This window comes from Cydia amplana, chromosome 24 (genome assembly GCF_948474715.1).
Source record: "Cydia amplana chromosome 24, ilCydAmpl1.1, whole genome shotgun sequence".
NCBI lineage: Eukaryota > Metazoa > Arthropoda > Insecta > Lepidoptera > Tortricidae > Cydia > Cydia amplana.
The window spans coordinates 8,014,099-8,033,165 of NC_086092.1; the positions used below are offsets into that span (position 1 = coordinate 8,014,099).

Consider the following 19,067-nt stretch of genomic DNA (forward strand, 5'->3'; position numbering starts at 1 on the left):
AAAAAATAGTTTTTGTTTTTATTATATTTTCCTTAGTTACGAATGTTTATTATACTTATATAATACATAACTTCGTCTACTAATAAATGTACTGCATGTTTTAGTCATTTCTGTACAAATTGTCTCAGAATGTCCCAATCTACTCTAAATACTATAAGTATTATAACAATAAATACTTATTAGAAAACATTGTATATCAACAGTAAATATATAACACTGATTTAAACTTTCACAATTTTTACACATTATTAAATTGTACAACGGGACTTAATCGCGTATGTAAGTTTTAAGATTTACCTCCGACGTTTCGAGGACGGTGTTGTCTCAGTGGTCTCGGAGAAGACTGGCTTAAGTTGACATCAGCATCTTCTAACCGCGCGAGTTTTTTCGAATAAATATATAATTTTCGAGTAAATATATACCCCAAAAAACAATGAAGACACATCTTTACATAACACCTATAACGCACAATTAACCTAAACACCCAAAGGTTATAACCTTATTGCACTCTTATCTAACAATTCAAACAAAATTTAACCTCAAAATTTAGCATGCAAAGTTCATGTTGCATAATACTGTCCATCTAAAGTTGTAAATGCCTCAAGCAAATATAGACTCTAAATCTCGTACATTAAGGTTGTGTTTTCGTTGGAAGTTTCCGTAGCGGCTATGTAATAATATTAAGTAATCGTTTGGTTCCGTATTGTGTTTTTTACTTCCGATGTTTTTGGGTCAGTTATGTTGCTATGTCAATATTGCCTACTTAATAACTGGTCGAATGTTCCACTTTTTAAATGTTATGGGTTGTTTAATGGAATTATGCGGAAGTGGCACAAAAATGTAAACAGACTTAATAATAAGTAGTTATTTATTGCTTTAGTGAGAAAAGTTGTTGTGTACCTCTTGTATTTATATGGCGTTATTCATAAACGGCTGCTAGTGCTAACTTAATCAGTTGATGATCGCGCGTCGTTATGCCATAGAGAGGGACAAACGATGATCATCAGCTGATCAACTTAACAGACGTTTATGAATAACGCCAATAATATTTAGACCTGAGCAAGCGAGATTCTAAAATTGAACCATGAGCTCAGCGAATATTTTTAAAATGGAATCTAGAACGTTACGAGAGCTTTAAGGCACGCGATGCAAGTGTAATAAAACAATTTTTTTTCACTTAAGACGAAAAGTTTTTCACACGAAATCACCTTTTCATACAAACGTAGTTCTCATTTTCCTCACTGAATAAAGTTGTAACGGTCTAAGAATCTTTAAGCTACTTAAAAGTCAATTCTAGCAGTCAACATGTGGAAACAGCTTAAAACAACTATGCCACTCTTGTGGATGAAATGTAAGTTACTCATAAATTTTTGAAAAATAAAGAGAGCTCTTAATAGGAGCTATGTGGTGATAAAAAAAAACAACGGGTTGCACTCAGGGAGTGCCGGCAGAAGTGAAAACTCAATGACTAGTGCAAAATGCACTATGTATAATTGAGGTTAACGCCATCTAGCGTTAGCGTCAATTACTTGAAACCCCCTAAGCACATCACTGTTAGTACTCGAGTTATATTAATACCAGTTAGAGCGAAACTCACTAGATGGGATTTAAATCAATAAAGAAAAACTCAATGACATTACATGTAACAGGTTTTCGACCAGGTCACGTGATCGTCTTACGCTGTCTCGAGTCTCGCATTTTTTCCCCACCTCAAAAAGTGCACAGCGCCGCTAAAGAAGTTTTCACTTCAATATTTTGTCTTCAACATTAGTCCGCCGGACGATATCAGCCTGTTAGTTGTTCGGAACTGTCAACTTTTTGTTCTAACTGACAGGCACAATGTCTTCCGGCGGACTTATAATCAGTGGGCCCCCCTTATACTCTCCTTTTCACAATAGTCATGTCACGTACATAATAAGTATGCGTCGAATACCACAAAAGCCCATAAGGGTCTACGAACTTTTGTAAGCTTACGAAAGCTTACGCGGTTGCGACACGTGTGTACATATTTTCGGTGGCTAGTAGCTATTGGGAAATTGTTCGACACTCGACGGATTCTATTAGTTATGTTGGATGTACGAGTATGATCGGTTTGTCAAAGAAACGCCGCCGATTTTATTATAAGTAAATACTTATATTGTTGTAATATATGTAGGTACGATAACTTAGAGTCCCACGAATTTTTAGTTCTTTTTTTAGCATTAGACAAACGTAGTCCTCATTTTTTGGATATTATCATTATTGAAAATATTTTGACACGATAAGTTGTATATCAACATCAGCAATGCCCCTACGTTTGATTTTTTTCTAATTTTGAATTATTATAAAAGTTAGGATCATTTAAAAAATTGTATGAAATCTGTTATTCGCACTTAATTTTTACTACAATAAAAAAATCGAATTGTATAGACAAACGTAGGGGCATAACTATGGTTAATATACATCAAATTATGTAAAAATGTTTTCAATAATGTCAATATCCGGTGAGGAAAATGGGGACTACGTTTGTATGAAGAAGCGTCTGTCCCCCTTTCCTCTTAAACATAACTGTACAGTGCCATGCATTATGCAACCGCGCTATGCATTTTAATGTCAAAATAAATACTTGTGTGGTTGCACGCTGTTTTATGTTTCTAGTGGGAATGGACGGTGGAATTTTAAGTGTTTAGTAATTTATGTTTAATAAATATTAGTTTATATGCTTTACTTTATGGACTTTGTTCGAAATAAATTATTTGATTTAATTATACATACATAAATCAAATCAATTCAAAACATACATTTTATTTAGACCCGAGTGCGTAGCCAACATGCCAATCGTTTACGCTCCGTATCGAACGAAACGCAACTGTCACTGACGCACTAATGTGGAAGAGCGATAAAGAAAAGAGACAAAGCGATTCGATGGTGAAGCGCAAGCGATTGTCACCTTGGCTAAGCACCAAGTTCAGTTGTGTTGTCAATTACATTATTAACTTAAGACTGTTGGGTTTTGTAATGTATTCAATACTAGCGACCCGCCCCGGCTGCGCACGGGTTAACAAATTATACATAAACCTACCTCGTGAATCACTCTATCTATTAAAAGAAACCGCATCAAAATCCGTTGCGTAGTTTTAAAGATCTAAGCATACATAGGGACAGACAGCGGGAAGCGACTTTGTTTTATACTATGTAGTGACACTCACGCGCATGTAGCAATGCGTTGATGTCTTTCATACAGTTGTATGAAACTCCATACCATAGATATCAACGTGTGTTTCATCAAAACAGGGCCGACTATTAATATTAATAATTCATCTTCCTCGCGTTGTCCCGGCATTTTGCCACGGCTCATGGGAGCCTGGGGTCCGCTTGGCAACTAATCCCAGTAATTGGCGTGGGCACTAGTTTTTACGAAAAAGCGACTGTTATCTGACCTTCCAACCCAGAGGGTAAACTAGGCCCGTATTGGGATTAGTCCGGTTTCCTCGCGATGTTTTCCTTCACCGAAAAGCGACTGGTAAATATCAAATGATATTTCGTACATAAGTTCCGAAAAACTCATTGGCACGAGCCGGGGTTCGAACCCGCGACCTCCGGATATTTTAATAATTATTAATATTAATAATTATTAAAATATTAATATACGAAGCAGGAGGTCCTGGGTTCGAATCCTGGTAAGGGCATATTCATGTGTCTATCACAAATAGTTGATCCTGATTTTATGTATCACTACATAGTATAAAACAAAGTCGCTTCCCGCTGTCCGTCCCTATGTATGCTTAGATCTTTAAAACTACGCAACGGATTTTGATGCGGATAGAGTGATTCAAGAGGAAGGTTTATGTATAATTTGTTAACCCGTGCGGAGCCGGGGCGGGTCGCTATTAGTCTCTAATAATTTGTGTAAGATTGTCCCATCCCATAACTATATTTGTATGCATCTTCCATCTCTTTCAATCCTTATTGTATGCGTATATGGTATATGTACTAGTATATAATTTAATAGACTATTAGGCTACATGACTAATTTTCATTTATGGTATATCAATCGATAGGGTTTGTTTTTAGGATCAAATGTCTCTATGGGACCCATTGCATTAAAGTAACACAAAATTCAGAAATTGTAGTCAAAGTCGCACTTCACTCGCGAAACGCCCTAAACAAAACGATAAGGGAACGTGACGTCAAGGTCTCTGAGAGCCCATCTTGTAGTATGGACAAAACAATAGTTGCTATACAATATTGTTTTGGATAAAATGTAAGGAATCGAATGGTACCCTTACTTTTATCGTTTTTGGAAGTTTAAAAAAAAACTTAAATTTTGTAACTTTCAGGTCCTGTATTTTTGTAACATTTCCATATTTTATTTTAATATACAGATTATTGTGATAAATTGCTTGTTTGCTATTTATTTTACTAGATTTTGTTATAAAATTCAACACGTGTCATCATCCCTATTACATGCAATTTTACAATCAATGACATCTATTACACTCGGACTAGAAATAAACACGGCATTGAGTAACGGCAGACGATTTCACTACCCCCTCTCGCTCTAACTGGCTGTCTCGCTCTAGTCATTGACTTCGAGGGGTTTCCCACAAGGCAGGAAATGTAAACCTTTTGCAATGTGTGTTTGAAGATTGGTGTCAAGGTAAAAAGGTTGTCGATTTCTGACTTGTCTATCTTTTTTTTTTAGGTTTAGGTTAGTTAAGAGGTGTATTTTGCTATTTTGTCACTTGAGCTTAAATTTATAAAAATACTAGCGATCCGCTCCGGCTTCGGACGGGTTAACAAATTATACACCTAAACCTTCCTCAAGAACTCTATTGAAAGGTGAAATCCGCATGAAAATCCGTTCAGTAGTTTTTGGGTTTATTGCGAACATAGCAACATACAAACACACAAACAGACTGACGCGGCGAGGACGCTATAAGAAATCCGAAAGTTAAAAATAAAGCGCCAATTTACTTTTAAACCAGTCCTGCAAAAATTGGGAAATAGTCAGAAAATAAAGCATAATATTTACGTAATTTTACGATTTTTTTTAATATGATTGAGCTATCATTAAGTTTTTAGGGTTCCGTAGCCAAATGGCAAAAAACGGAACCCTTATAGATTCGTCATGTCTGTCTGTCTGTCCGTCTGTCTGTCCGTCCGTATGTCACAGCCACTTTTCTCCGAAACTATAAGAACTATACTGTTGAAACTTGGTAAGTAGATGTATTCTGTGAACCGCATTAAGATTTTCACACAAAAATAGAAAAAAAACAATAAATTTTTGGGGTTCCCCATATTTCGAACTGAAACTCAAAAATTTTTTTTTCATCAAACCCATACGTGTGGGATATCTATGGATAGGTCTTCAAAAATGATATTGAGGTTTCTAATATCATTTTTTTCTAAACTGAATAGTTTGCGCGAGAGACACTTCCAAAGTGGTAAAATGTGTGTCCCCCCCCCCTGTAACTTCTAAAATAAGAGAATGATAAAACTAAAAAAAATATATGATGTACATTACCATGTAAACTTCCACCAAAAATTGGTTTGAACGAGATCTAGTAAGTAGTTTTTTTTTATACGTCATAAATCGCCTAAAGACGGAACCCTTCATGGGCGAGTCCGACTCGCACTTGGCCGCTTTTTTATGATCTTGTACGACGTAAATCAACTGTCAATCATTAACTCGTGGCGTGAACCATCGCAACGCTCAAAACTCCCCTTTTTTAACCACTCGCTACGCTCGTAATTTAATTTTGAAATTTTTATTGGTTTTATTTTTATTTTTGCCCCCTTTTAAAGCCAATAATTATGAATTCTTTAGTTCTGTTACATTTATCGATTATAATGTCAGCTAATTCACAACTTATCATTAAAATGTCTTCTAAACAGCCCTTCGGCAAGATAAAAAAAAAACATTTATTTCGGGTCTTAAAAACCCAAAAAAAAAATATATAAAACAAAAAATATAAAATAAACACATTAACAAACTAGGTACTTACGCTACAAACATTTACTAATAACTATCACTACATAGTATAAAACAAAGTCGCTTCCCGCTGTCTGTCTGTCTGTATGTATGCTTAGATCTTTAAAACTACGCAACGGATTTTGATACAGTTTTTTTAATAGATAGAGTGATTCAAGAGGAAGGTTTATGTATAAGTTGTTAACCCGTCTAACCTTCACGAATCTATATTATTAGCTAACAAAGAAATTACTATACGAGTAGGTACTCCGTTCTATCGCAAGCCAACATGTACGCAACATTAATTTCAAGCCATTTTAAACCTTACACCAACGAGTTAAGGTCGAGTGTAAGCTGTGTAAGTGAAGCGTCTGTCACGGATGGTAACCGCGTATGTAACATTTGGACGATTACTACGATTTGTACATTTTGAGGTAATGGTATAGTGGCGCGGGAAAGCGAAGTAGCATCCATATAATACTCATGTACTATGTATTCGTAATATTCGTATAAGTTATTTTAATATCTGGGAGACCGAGCTTTGCTCGGAAAACATATAAAAACTCAAAAATGCGCGTTTTCCCAGAGATAAGACCTAGCTAGATCGATTTTTCGCCCCCAAAACCCCTATATAGTAAATTTCATCGAAATCGTTAGAGCCGTTTCCGAGACTCTGTGTAAAAGTCGATATCGATTTAAATAATAGCATTCGAATTTCGGACATCTCTGAAAAACAAAGGATAAACTCGCTTACAGAAGGGGCTACCGCGAAAACCAAAAGTCGCAAATTGTGGGGATCTTTCTCTTTTACTCCAATGAAGGCGTAATTAGCAGAGAAAGATGCCCGCAATTTGCGAATTTCGATTTTCGCGGTTATAGCCCAGCTCATTTTATAAACATTTTTTGTTAAAAGTTATCCATGATTGCATTGAAAGATTATTTACAGTAGGTCCATATGGTGCTACTTTCCCAAACTAGTGCGAGAAAGAGCACTTTCCGTGCGTATGTCGGAAGTTTAAAACTTTAAAGTGCTATATGTACTGTAAAACGTTGTACATTACACGTGCGAATAGGTAATTCGCAAATCGTGTCGATTTATAACACTTCCTTCGTTCGTGTTTTAATATGTCGCCACTCGTTTCGAATTTCCTCTTTTCCGCACTTGTATCGTATATAATATATTTTAAGTAACTTCTCCCCCAGCGCCCCCCCCTAAACTCTGCTAGTCTTAATGGCGCAAGCGTGTGAACGTGGCGTGCGCAAGCGGTGGTTTTTGTCCCTAGTTGTGTCAAGAGAATCAACAGTTTTTGTTGGAAAAGGTCGGGGCTAGAGGCTAGTGAATGTTATACTCACTTATATGTAAGCAAATACGCACAAATACTATGTTCCTAGGTTCCTACCTATATTTAGATGTAAGTACGTAAATATTCTTTAGACATACTGGGGTAAGTAGGGGCAAAACTGACATTCAAACCTCGATAACATTTTATTTTTACATATGCAAACTGAATGGTGTAATAGGGGCATTCCACGAGAATGTCGCTTACGTAACGCTTTCGCCTTGTATGGCAGCTACCTTAATCAAATCCCTAAAGTTCTAGAATATACTGCCAATTTCTTAGCCAAGTCGTGAAATATTAACAGACCCAATATAGCTTACTCAGCATTTTCAGAAGTATTAGAATAATCTCGTTACGTAAGCGACATTCTCGTGGAATGCCCCAATACTCGTTAGTGTTCCGGACGTTTGTATTTTAGTTTTTATTTTATTTTGGGTAGTTCCATTCCACAACTTTGACGATAAACAGGAATTGGCGCTGCAGAACGGGTAGTGACTTCGTTTCCGTAAAATGCGGACCACAGGCTCAGTTAGCCATGGGCAATGCTATACTAAAATGATGACCAGACTTAAGCCCTATTTAGACGGCGCGTGAACTGGTATACGATTTTAGTTACATTTATTTTTATTTTTTATTTTTACTTTATTAGGTACACTAAACAGACATCGTACAATATCATGGGTAATACAATTGCACATTATGGCTTAAATCTAGCACGAGATCCAAAACAAGTGTACACAACATGTTTTACAATTTAGCGGAAATATTACAAACTAATTAACACCATATTATAGCTACAGTGAAAAATATCAGAGAAAAACTATCTAAACATTACAATATAACGAATAACGAACTTTACATATAAAGACTATTGAACATCACAAATGAAACAAACTTAGAGGATTAAGGCAGATGTCATCAGTTTAGTGGGAGAAGAGGAGAAGAGGACGCCAGCCAAGCACTTCCTAAACCTAGCGATGTGAGGGTCAAAAATATCAATGCCCCTACCGCGATGATCACCGGCTGTTAAATCGTTATATTGGCGGCACATTCTTGTGATTGGATTATAGAATGAAGTGTTGTTTTTGTACACTCTAAGTGCGAAAAGTTTAGTGTTACGACCTCTAAATCTAGGTGTGTACAGGAATGAAATGAATGCAATCTAGGTAATGGATGATAATAGTGCAGCAGAGTCAATTGCGGACCATTGATGTTACATCAATTCAGCCGACCGATCAAACGACGCAATGTAATGAAACTCGCATGCGAGTTCTCGTTCCGTCTAAATGAGCCCTTAGTGTGAACTTAGTAGTATCTTTCAGGCGGTCTTCACATCGGTTGTGTATTCACACGCCGATCCTGTGTGCGAGCGAGACGTCGCTCGTGCATAAGGGCCCATTTAGACGATGCGAAAACTCGCATGCGAGTTCCGTTACATTGCGGGTTTTGATCGGTCGGTTAAATTGGACGTAACCAACAGCCCGCAATGTAACTAAAATCGCATGCGAGTTCGCGCGCCGTCTAAATCAGCCCTCTCAGACACCGAAGTGCGGATACGCATCAGTGTAATAACCATAGATAAATATAGTAAGAATAGAGTGCTCACTCCATTCATCAGCTTTGGTACCAAAATACTATTATTTTCGTAGTCGACATCTAGCATCGAATAGCGGAATTATCAGTACCGCTAGTGAGTCGCGACTCACGAAAATTGTATTGAACATTAATTTATAACTAATATTAAAGCAGAATGAGTTGAAAATAGAGTTCCGGCTAATCCGGTTATAAATTATAATGTTAGCTGACAACTGTTGAGCATTAGACTTTTGGGTCGGTGCAACATCTATTGTCAAGTAGCAGTACTTAACTGGTAATTCCGCTACTCGATGCTAGATGTCGACTATGAAAATAATAGTATTTTTGGTACCAAAACTGAATCATGGAGTGAGCATGTTTTTATTCTCTATGGTAATAACTGAGTTAGCGCCTCCATATGATTATGAAAGGACATCTCTGCATTTATTTATGAGTAATACCGTTATGTAAGATTGCGCGCTGGCCGGATGCCGACTCATGACATGATTTTGGATCGTAAAGATCTTTCACAAAAACATTATTGGTTAACAGGCCAAATTCGAACGTGCACCAGATATCAAAACGATATTTGAATCATATAGGAATCGCATCAGTTAGCTGTCATTCATCGCCACCTACTTCAGCCATCACATCTATATTTGGCAACAATTTTTAAATCCTTACATTCTAAGAAAAACATCGTGAGGAAACCGGACTAATCCCAATAAGGCCTAGTTTCCACTCTGGGTTGGAAGGTCAGATGGCAGTCGCTTTCGTAAAAACTAGTTGCCCACGCCAATTCCTGGGATTAGTTGCCAAGCGGACCCCAGGCTTCCATGAGCCGTGGCAAAATGCCGGGACAACACGAGGAAGAAGAAGAAGAAGATAGTTTATAAAAAGGCAATTAGGTAAAAGAAAAAAAAACAACGGGTTGCACTCCGGGAGTGCCGGCAGAAGTAAAAACTCAATGATATTATGTCGGTCACGTGACCTGTCGCGAGTTTAACATTTTTTCCCCACCTCAAAAAGTGCACAGCGCCGCTAAAGAAGTTTTCACTTCAAAAATATTAAATTTTTCTAATTCGTAAGACCTCCCATATCATTCTGAAAAAGGTGGCCATTAATAGCAAGCAAAGCCGCGGCACTAACCATGTCCGGGTGGTGATGTCATACGTTCACTTTCGTTTGACCATAGCATCTGTATCGGATTTAAGACTCTATACATTTAAGTTAAAGTTCAAAATATGTTCGACATGTTTCCGATGCACTGTTATTATTTATTATGATACTCGTAGTATTTAGGTCTGAAAATAACCACTGTTTTTTTTTTTTTAAGGTAGTGTTTTGCTTCTGGAAACGCGGCGCTATCGGTATACACTTTGTTTCCAGGTGTGTAATTGTTCTAGTCGGGATATGGTGTTTGTGTGTTTTGTGATTGTGAAGTGTAGTATGTGTGTGTGTGTGTGTGTGTGTGTGTGTGTGGTGAAGAATGAGAATGCGAAATGAAGGAATGAACAGATGAGTGATTTCGAAATAACCCTGTAGTTTCTTTGACGTGAAACAACAATTTGATTTTAGTCAAGAGAAGAATAGTGATGAAGACATTTGTGACAATCACAAACCGGTCTGTGCATGACAATAAAGTAAAGATAAAAACAAGCAACAACGGTTGCACTCCGGGAGTGCCGATAGAAGTGAAAACTCACCTCACTATGTTACCGACGCCCGGTAACACGATACATACGTTTAGCGGAGGTATTCTATTTATTTATTATATATTATTATCATTCTCAAATAAGATCACACTTTTTCATTAACATGTTTATTTACATACTGCCATGACAACGTCAAATTATTTGAACATACCTAGGTAAAGAGTCTTGAAAAGGAGTCCGCAACATAAATGTCAAATAACATTGAGTTTTTCTTTATTGATTTAAATGCCATTTAAATTATGAGTGGCCACCTTACGGGGCTTACGGTCACGTGATCGCCTTACGCCCCTTACGGTCACGTGATCGCCTTCCGCTGTCTCGAGTTTATCATTTTTTCCCCACCTCAAAAAGTGCCCAGCGCCGCTAAAGAAGTATTCACTGAAAAAAATATGTTCCTACAGCGAGCTGCAAAAGTGCATACCCACTACAAAAGTGCATACCCACTTTATGAATTTACATAGTGGGTATTTACTTGGCAATCACTTTTGCAGCTGGGTGCAGGTAAATGAACCTAACTCAGCATATTTAATGCACGTTTACGCTATTTGATTTATTAAAAAAAAGCATTAGTAAATTATAGGTATTTGTTCAACTCGACCGAATCTATTCAGGAAATTCCAAATGCATATATGTAATAGGAACTGTTTTACATGTACGTAAAACGCATGTAAATTTAATGAACTTGTACAGCAAACGGCTATGTAATCGCGGATGTGGTGCTATGTACGTATATATTTATTTAAACTTAATGCACAAATCTACACAAAAAGAGTACAAATGGCGGACTTAACGCCTTGGGGCATTCTCTACCAGTCAACCATTGGGCTAAACAGAGACAGTTTGGTGCAGGATTGTATATAGCGGATATGAAAACAGACACAAGTCGAGACTACTATGATACTATACTTACACAAATATACATTCTAAAATATAACTACATATATACAAATTCAATATATACAGGGTGTTTCCTGTAACAGGAGCAATAAATTAAACTGTAGGTTGTGCTCCTCAAACTGACCAACATTTGTTCAGCAACTTTTGAAAATAACCCATGTTTTGATTTTTATTACACTTTTTTAAGTTTATTCTAAGACGCAATGTATTGCAAATTTGTTATGTTTAAAGCGTCACAAGCAACGTCAAACACACTGATGTCAGCGTACATTGAAGGTACATTTATTTTGTATGAAAAAGAGGAAGTACTCGTATAAAGGATTCATAATTTTTAAAAGTGGCTGAAGCTAAAATGTTGGTCAGTTTGAGGAGTACAGCCTCTAGTTTAATTTATTGCTCCTGTTACAGGAAGCATCCTGTATATATTTTATTTCATAATATTCTCCCTTTTTTATTTCCCTGAAATTTTAGTACGTACATGAATGGGTCGTTTATTTTATCAATGTTCTTTGTATATTAGGTAGGTATCTATTGTAGGTATCTATTGTTGTATTGTATATAATGTAAAGAATGTTTTCACTTTTAGGAATTTCCAAACACACATTGAATATTGTACCTTACTATTTCAACCACTTACTTACCTACACTGCTCTTACCTACCCTACTCTAAAATACAAAAATAGAATACTTTCTCACTCATACAAATTAAAATGCTTACATACACACTTATACATATTAGGTACATGTTCAAAGTTGTATACTTATAGTTATAGTGTTATTTTTTTATGAAAAATTTTTTTTTTTTGTGTAGTGCTATATATTTTTCTTTTCTATTACTTTTGCAGTTCAGTTACAAAATTTTGGTTTATATTAAGTATTTTTTTTTTTTTTTGTTTTTCTCTTTTCTTCCTATGATTTCTCCAATAAAGGATTGTAAGAAATATGTAGATATACGTAGTGTTAATACATATAAAAACGGCTTATTAGAAGTACATAGTAAAATAGTAGGTTTAAAATACTTTTCAAACTTAACAATAGGGTCATACACATTTTTTAGCAAACTCGTTCGCGTCTCTCCTGTAGACATCGCAAATTTATGGGAATCTAAAGCTGATTTTTACGCGGTATCTTACTGGCAGGATAAATTTTTTCAGTACATGAGACTCGTTAACTTTGATTGTATCGTCCACAGAAGTGACCTTTTTCTAAAATGTGTTAGGCCCAATAATTATCTTCTTTCACCCAATTAACTACTTAGTGTCAGAGCGTCACACAATTTGTAGATGTAATAAATAAAATCCTACAGCAATGCACCAAGCTATGAAAAAAAGTAGGTACCTAGTTAAAAATGCACTACCTATTTTCTGTAAATTACGCACGTCTCCGACGCTTTGTTACTAAAGTGTCATTCTATAGAACTTGCTAATTAAGTAAACAAAAGTCACTAGTAAATTGACATTCAGAGACAATTTTAATATGGCGGTTTGTTTAAATAGTTAGCAAGTGCCATATAATGACACTTTACGTATCAAGTCTTTTTTTTTTGGGTCATTATTTGAGTGTTTCAAATACCCCCGCTTTTATGGACTTGTTTATATATTGGCATCAGAATTTTCAGTTGCCCCAAGACTCAGAAGCCATCTTTTATTTTTTATTAAGATGTTCAAAATATGTAATTATGTAGGTACGTAGTAGTCTAATTTTGCACGCAGGGCCTCACGAGGTTATGTGATTGAACTATAGCCTGAATTCTTCCATGAAATTTCTACTGCCATGTATAAAAATGTGTCCAGGAAAATGACGCATTTTGTCCACAAAAATGACATTGCAAAAAAACACTCAAATAGTGACCGTTCCATGATTGACGTCATAATTCATATGATTCTTTTTTCGCACAGATGCCAACGACCACCGAGCTCTCGACATCCAAAGAATGGATTTCAAAAAACGAACACTGTCAAAGCCAATGTTCGTCCAAACAGAAATAAAACGGCCGTACATAAAACGAAACTACATTTCGAACGCGACTGTCCTGCCCAAGTTTAAGCCAATCACAGACGAGCAGATGTCCCGAATGCGCGACATTTTAAAAGACATTAGTACAAAAACAGTGCCAATATACAGTACAATTAGAAAAGGTAGAATATTATCGACGGAACCGTCGAAAGTCGAACCTCAGAAAGAGGATAGACAGGATGAAAAAAACTGTTCGCAAGGCGGGACTTGCGAGTTTTTTTTTTATTGCTGGATGGTGGGTGGTCTGCTCGAGGGATCCTGTGGGGGATTGCTTAAAGGATGCTGCCACAGAGTTGCAAAGGCTGGGATCCTTGGGGTCCAGGATTCGAACAGCATTGAGGTTTCGGGAGAAAGTTATGGGCCCGTGATTAATGATGAAAGTAAGTTTTTTGGAATTTCGGGGATACGTAGCTAATGTGCCTTATTACAGCATGATTCTTGTCTTATCATTGAAATATTTTAAATGTTACTGTAATGCCCTCTCGATATGCTCGAGTGACACTGTTCAGCACTTTAGGTGCGTATCTTTTGGCACTTTTGTGGCACTTTTAGTAAAAAGAGATGAGATACTGATTAAAGTTACTGTTGATACTCGCCAAAAAATGTACCTAGTTATACTTCCTGTACCTACACAGTTTATACAATAAATATTTCTGATTTCTGAAAGTGGCACCCGTTCATATAACAAAGAAAACTACACATATATTTACAAAAAGGACATGTTATGTATTTATATAGTACCTGAATGAATTATATGCATGAATGTATACAGAGTGTTATAAAAGTTTATTAAAAGACATGACGTGACATCAAAGTGCCGGGCAAAGTGTCATTAAAGTGCCATGCCTTGATAACTTAGGACTAAAAGTGCCGTTGTGGAATTTTCTAAGTAATTATGTGAATTATTTGATATTTTTGCTGTGATAAGGCACTAAAAAGCTACGAAAAGTCCCCTACTAACAGAGCTCAGATGTGGTCGTTCGGCAAGACATAGGTAGATAGAAAGCTCTAGAACGTTCTAGATTCCAGATATGCCGTGACGTCATCAGGTACTTTGTATATAGTAAATATATATTTATATACTCTTCTCGCTCTTCTCTAACTATGTCTTGCTTTCTCACATCTATATTATTAACAATCATTTGTATATATGTAATTGTACTGTATAATACTAACACGCTAACTATTTTTTCTATGATCAGTTTTATATGTGATATGTTTCGTTAATCCCTTATGTTAGTAATGCATGTGTAAGAGGGACAATATAATTATAAATTTTATTATCAAATATAAACGCGATCGTAATATGAATGTTATGGTTATTCAATGATTTGTAGCTTTTGTAAATACAGTGTTTGCATAATTTATTAGTCATTTTTACTCTACTTCAGCAGACTATTAGAAAACATTTTTGTTGTATATTGTGTATGAATATTTTCAGCATTTTTTTACTATATAGAATACACTTTTTGATGTATATTTTGTTAATTTTCAATTTTCTTTCGTACAGGGTTTCACTTCATTTCGTAAGCGATCTTTCAAGTCGTATCAAAACCATGACATATTTCTTAATCAGAATCAGGCTTAGGTCAAATGAAATGACATCGTTTAATTCACAATGAACATATGGTAATATAAGATCTTAAATTACAAGCGTTGCAAAAACACATTACATCACAAACATGTGAGACAGTTAACAACATATGATCAACTAAGCCTATTTAACATAGCATTCTCGGACATGTACATACAATTATCTCTAAGCCTAGACACGCTTTATGTCATACGTGTAATGACTAGCTCTTGGCATTGACGGTTAGGTCATGTGAGAATCTAGGTAAAGATAGGAGCTACCATTATTATTAAAAACTATTATGTATGGGAATCACGAATAGGATCGTACTATTTTTAGACCATTAGCAGGCGTGGCTCGCTCCGCGATTTCGTCGCTTTGCTACAGGTAGCTAAAAGTACATCCGTTCCACACCAATTTTGGTGGCTAGCCATAAGCCGCGCGTGGCGCTGTCGCCACCTAGCGGCCATATCTGTGCTGATCGTAACAGACGCGTTTTGTTAGAAGTGAGTCTTCTGTACCTAGTACTATTATTTATTCTGTGCCATTAGTTTGTCACAAAAATACACAAAGCCTGAAAAACGAAAGTGATTAAAAACAAACGCCATATTGAGTAAACATCTATTTATTTGCTACTTTTTTAAATTAGATATATACTTTAATTTAAAAAAACTTGTACATATTATTGTACAATATATATCGTATTTTTTTACTTTTAAATAAAAAGTTACGGTTTTTACTAGTTTTTAGAATCATTATGGTTTTTTTTTATTTGTATAATAGGTAGAGCCTGTTCAGAAAGAGAAGAGTCGTGGAATGTATTGAGCCCCATACATTCCACGACTCTTCTCTTTCCGAACAGACTACAGTCACCTGCAATAATATATGTATTACTCTTCGAAGGTCGCAAAAATATCTGACACTCTCTTACGGCCGATGACCTTTTATTAATGCTTACGGCTCTACAAATAAGATCGTGTCAGACGTTTTTGAGGCCTTCGTTGTAACATATTATTGCAGGTGACTGTACTACTGAATAGGTACACAAACACTGCACTATCAATATGCGGTTTCCACAAATAGCTTTCACCGCCAATTTATTACGTATAAATATTATTATTATTTTAACACGATTCTTGATACCACAAGGTTTTTATTTAGTTCTTTCCTTATCTTATACAAACTCGGGATCACTAGGTTAAGACTGTTAAGACCAGATAATTTATAGTACCTAGGGTCAAGGCGGGAACAGCGGCTCAGTCGCCCAAATATCGCTATACACTCTAGCCTAGCACTCTTACGTGTACCATTGCCAACCAATAACCATTGCTCGTCCAAATAACCCCTCTCATATTGGAATTACGTTAAGTGAGCCACTCGTACCCGGCTATTTTTTTCCGAGTCACTGTTCCCTCCTTGACCGTGTATTTGTATTTTATAAAGCAAACTGCCATTTAATACTTTAACCCAAAGCGAAAAATATGCGGGTTGATTAAAAAACTGGCGCTCTTTCACAATTCTCTTACAAAACCCGAACCAGCTACTTAACTAGGACAACACTTGAAAAAAAAATCAATTCTTGCCAAATGTTGTCAAATTTTCCCACTGGTATATCCAAGTACATACAACACTCTGGTTTTTCCAACGCAAAACCATGTCACGGTAATATTTGTGATCATCTATTTCCACACGAAATTTCATCGCGATTGTCTGCGCTTGGGCAACCGGATGACTCAGTGTTCTAAAGAGATTTCAGCAAGCTGTGTAGTAAGATCCGTGTGAGATTGTTTAAGAGGTAAATACGAATGACAAGGACTTAAGTTTGCAATGATTTGTACTAGCGACTCGTCCCGGCTTTGCACGGGTTAACTAATTATACACAAACCTTCCTCAAGGATCACTTTATCGATAGGTGAAAACCGTATGACAATCCGTTCAGTAGTTTTTGACTTCGCGATCGCGAACATACAAACACACAAACAGACAGACGCGGCGGGGGAGTTTATTTTATAAGGTGAAGTGATTAACACAAATGCTGTACAGCCCCTCCATACTCGTGCACGAATCGTCCCGGGATTCGCGCACTAAGTGTGGAGGGGGCTTATGGTTATGATAATTGCACACACAATAATGACTCATGGTCATTCTTGCTTTTGACATACTTTGTTGAATTGAATTAAATTAAATAATCATTTAATTCAGGCATAGGGTCAAGGCGGAAACAGTGGCTATACGCAGACAGTGGCTCAGTTGCCCAAATTGTTAGATTCGAATCAAAACTTTATAAAAACAAATAATAATATTTTCTTAACATCATTTTAATTTGTATTAGAACAAATTAAATTATTTTCAGAAAATATTTTAATTTGTTTTTATTTCAAGAGATTTGTTATTACTGGAGGCCTTGGTCACTTTTTCTTAGTATATGACATTTATTCGAAGATCATTTTAATTTGTTCTAAATACTTCTAATAGATACTTTACTAGTTTTTAGGGTTCCGTACCCAAAGGATTAAAACGGGACCCTGTTACTACGACTCCTCTGTCCGTCTGTTCGCCTGTCTGTCCGTCCATCTGTCTGTCTGTATCTCATGAACCGTGATAGACAGTTGAAATTTTCAGAGATGATATATTTCTGTTGCCGCTATAACAACAAATACTTACTAAAAAGTACGGAACCCTCGGTGGGCGAGTCTGACTCGCACTTGTCCGGTTTTATTTAATTAATCAAGAACATAAACATACTATCGTGCAAGTATTTATAAATAATCCCTTGTTATGTGATCAGCAATTAAGAGATAAGTGCGAACGAGTAGACGAGCAAACAGTGAAAGGCAGGAAGACACGCGTCGCCGCGCGCGATTACTTGTCCGAGAGTGGTGCAATTCATGAGGAATAGGCGGGGTTCAGGATAAGGGTATCCGATGACGATATGTCGAAGGGCAGACGTTTAGAGGCCAATTCTAAGTTGAAAGGGGCCCACTGATTAACAGTCCGCCGGACGGTATCGGCCTGTCAGTTGTTCGGAACTGTCAAAATTTTGTTCTAACTGACAGGCCGATACCCTCTGGCAGACTGTTAATTAGTGGGCCCCTTAAGAGCCCATGTATACCGAACGTTCTCCTCACGTGTGAAAGTCAACACCGACATTGGCAAATTCACCCTGGGCAAAATTGCAGGGAGTAAGCCAGGAAAAAAAAAAAAGAGCCCATGTGCCCTTTCACGACGTCGACCGCTTCTTCATACACACGTAGTCTCCATTTTACTCTCTTAATATTAACAATATAGAAAAAATACGCACATAGGAGCTATGGGACATATTTTTGAGTATGATGCGTGCACCCATATTTTTACACTTAACTGTACGAGAGTTTAACTCACATTTATAGACGGGTCTAACGCGAAATTTATTCACATACCTATATGTATTCAAAACGCGAAAGTTTTAAATATTGTACGAGAGTTTGTTCTTAAAAACTTCTAATTCTTTTAAGTCCTGAGTCGAGTCTTTTATCTAGTCTTTTTCAAGATCAACTCAAACGGCCTCCGAATTTTGAGTAAAGAAAATAGGCGATATCGTATGATTTTGTACAGTTGAGTTCGTAATTAAACATCTTTACAAGCAAACGTTGCAAAAGTATATTTAAACGACCTTATTTTCAGTGGCGAAGGTGGGTAAATATGTATTTGTGAATGTACGTAACTTATGATAAAGATAATAGTTTATTCAAGTAGGCATATTACAATGCGTATGAACGTCAAATAAAGCTACACCGGCTCCAACCCTACACCTCTGCCTCGAGAATGAAATCCCCGTCAATTGGAGGAGGGTATCCCAATATGGGACCGGCAACAAACTCGGCGGGACACATGAATTTTATGTAAAATAATATGTTTTTAATTCCGCCCGCTATCGCTTGTGCCTTGCGCGCGCGCCGCATCTGTTTCCGCGATTACGAAACTAATCAAGGGCAAGTCGCTTCCTCTGGCTAATTAGG

At 36.6% G+C, this 19,067-nt stretch overlaps 2 protein-coding genes across 2 annotated transcripts in view; one reads left to right on the forward strand and one right to left on the reverse strand.

The window, feature by feature from the left end:
• LOC134659233 (probable chitinase 2) overlaps window positions 1-19,067 on the reverse strand; it is a 97,999-nt gene that overhangs the window by 67,526 nt on the left and 11,406 nt on the right. The window lies entirely within an intron of this gene.
• The window catches only part of LOC134659281 (plasma kallikrein), a 62,387-nt gene that overhangs the window by 16,124 nt on the left and 27,196 nt on the right, over window positions 1-19,067 (forward strand). Inside the window, exon 2 of the mRNA XM_063514934.1 lies at window positions 13,379-13,876. Coding sequence (XP_063371004.1) covers window positions 13,379-13,876 — 498 coding nt within the window. The remainder of the gene's footprint in view (window positions 1-13,378; window positions 13,877-19,067) is intronic.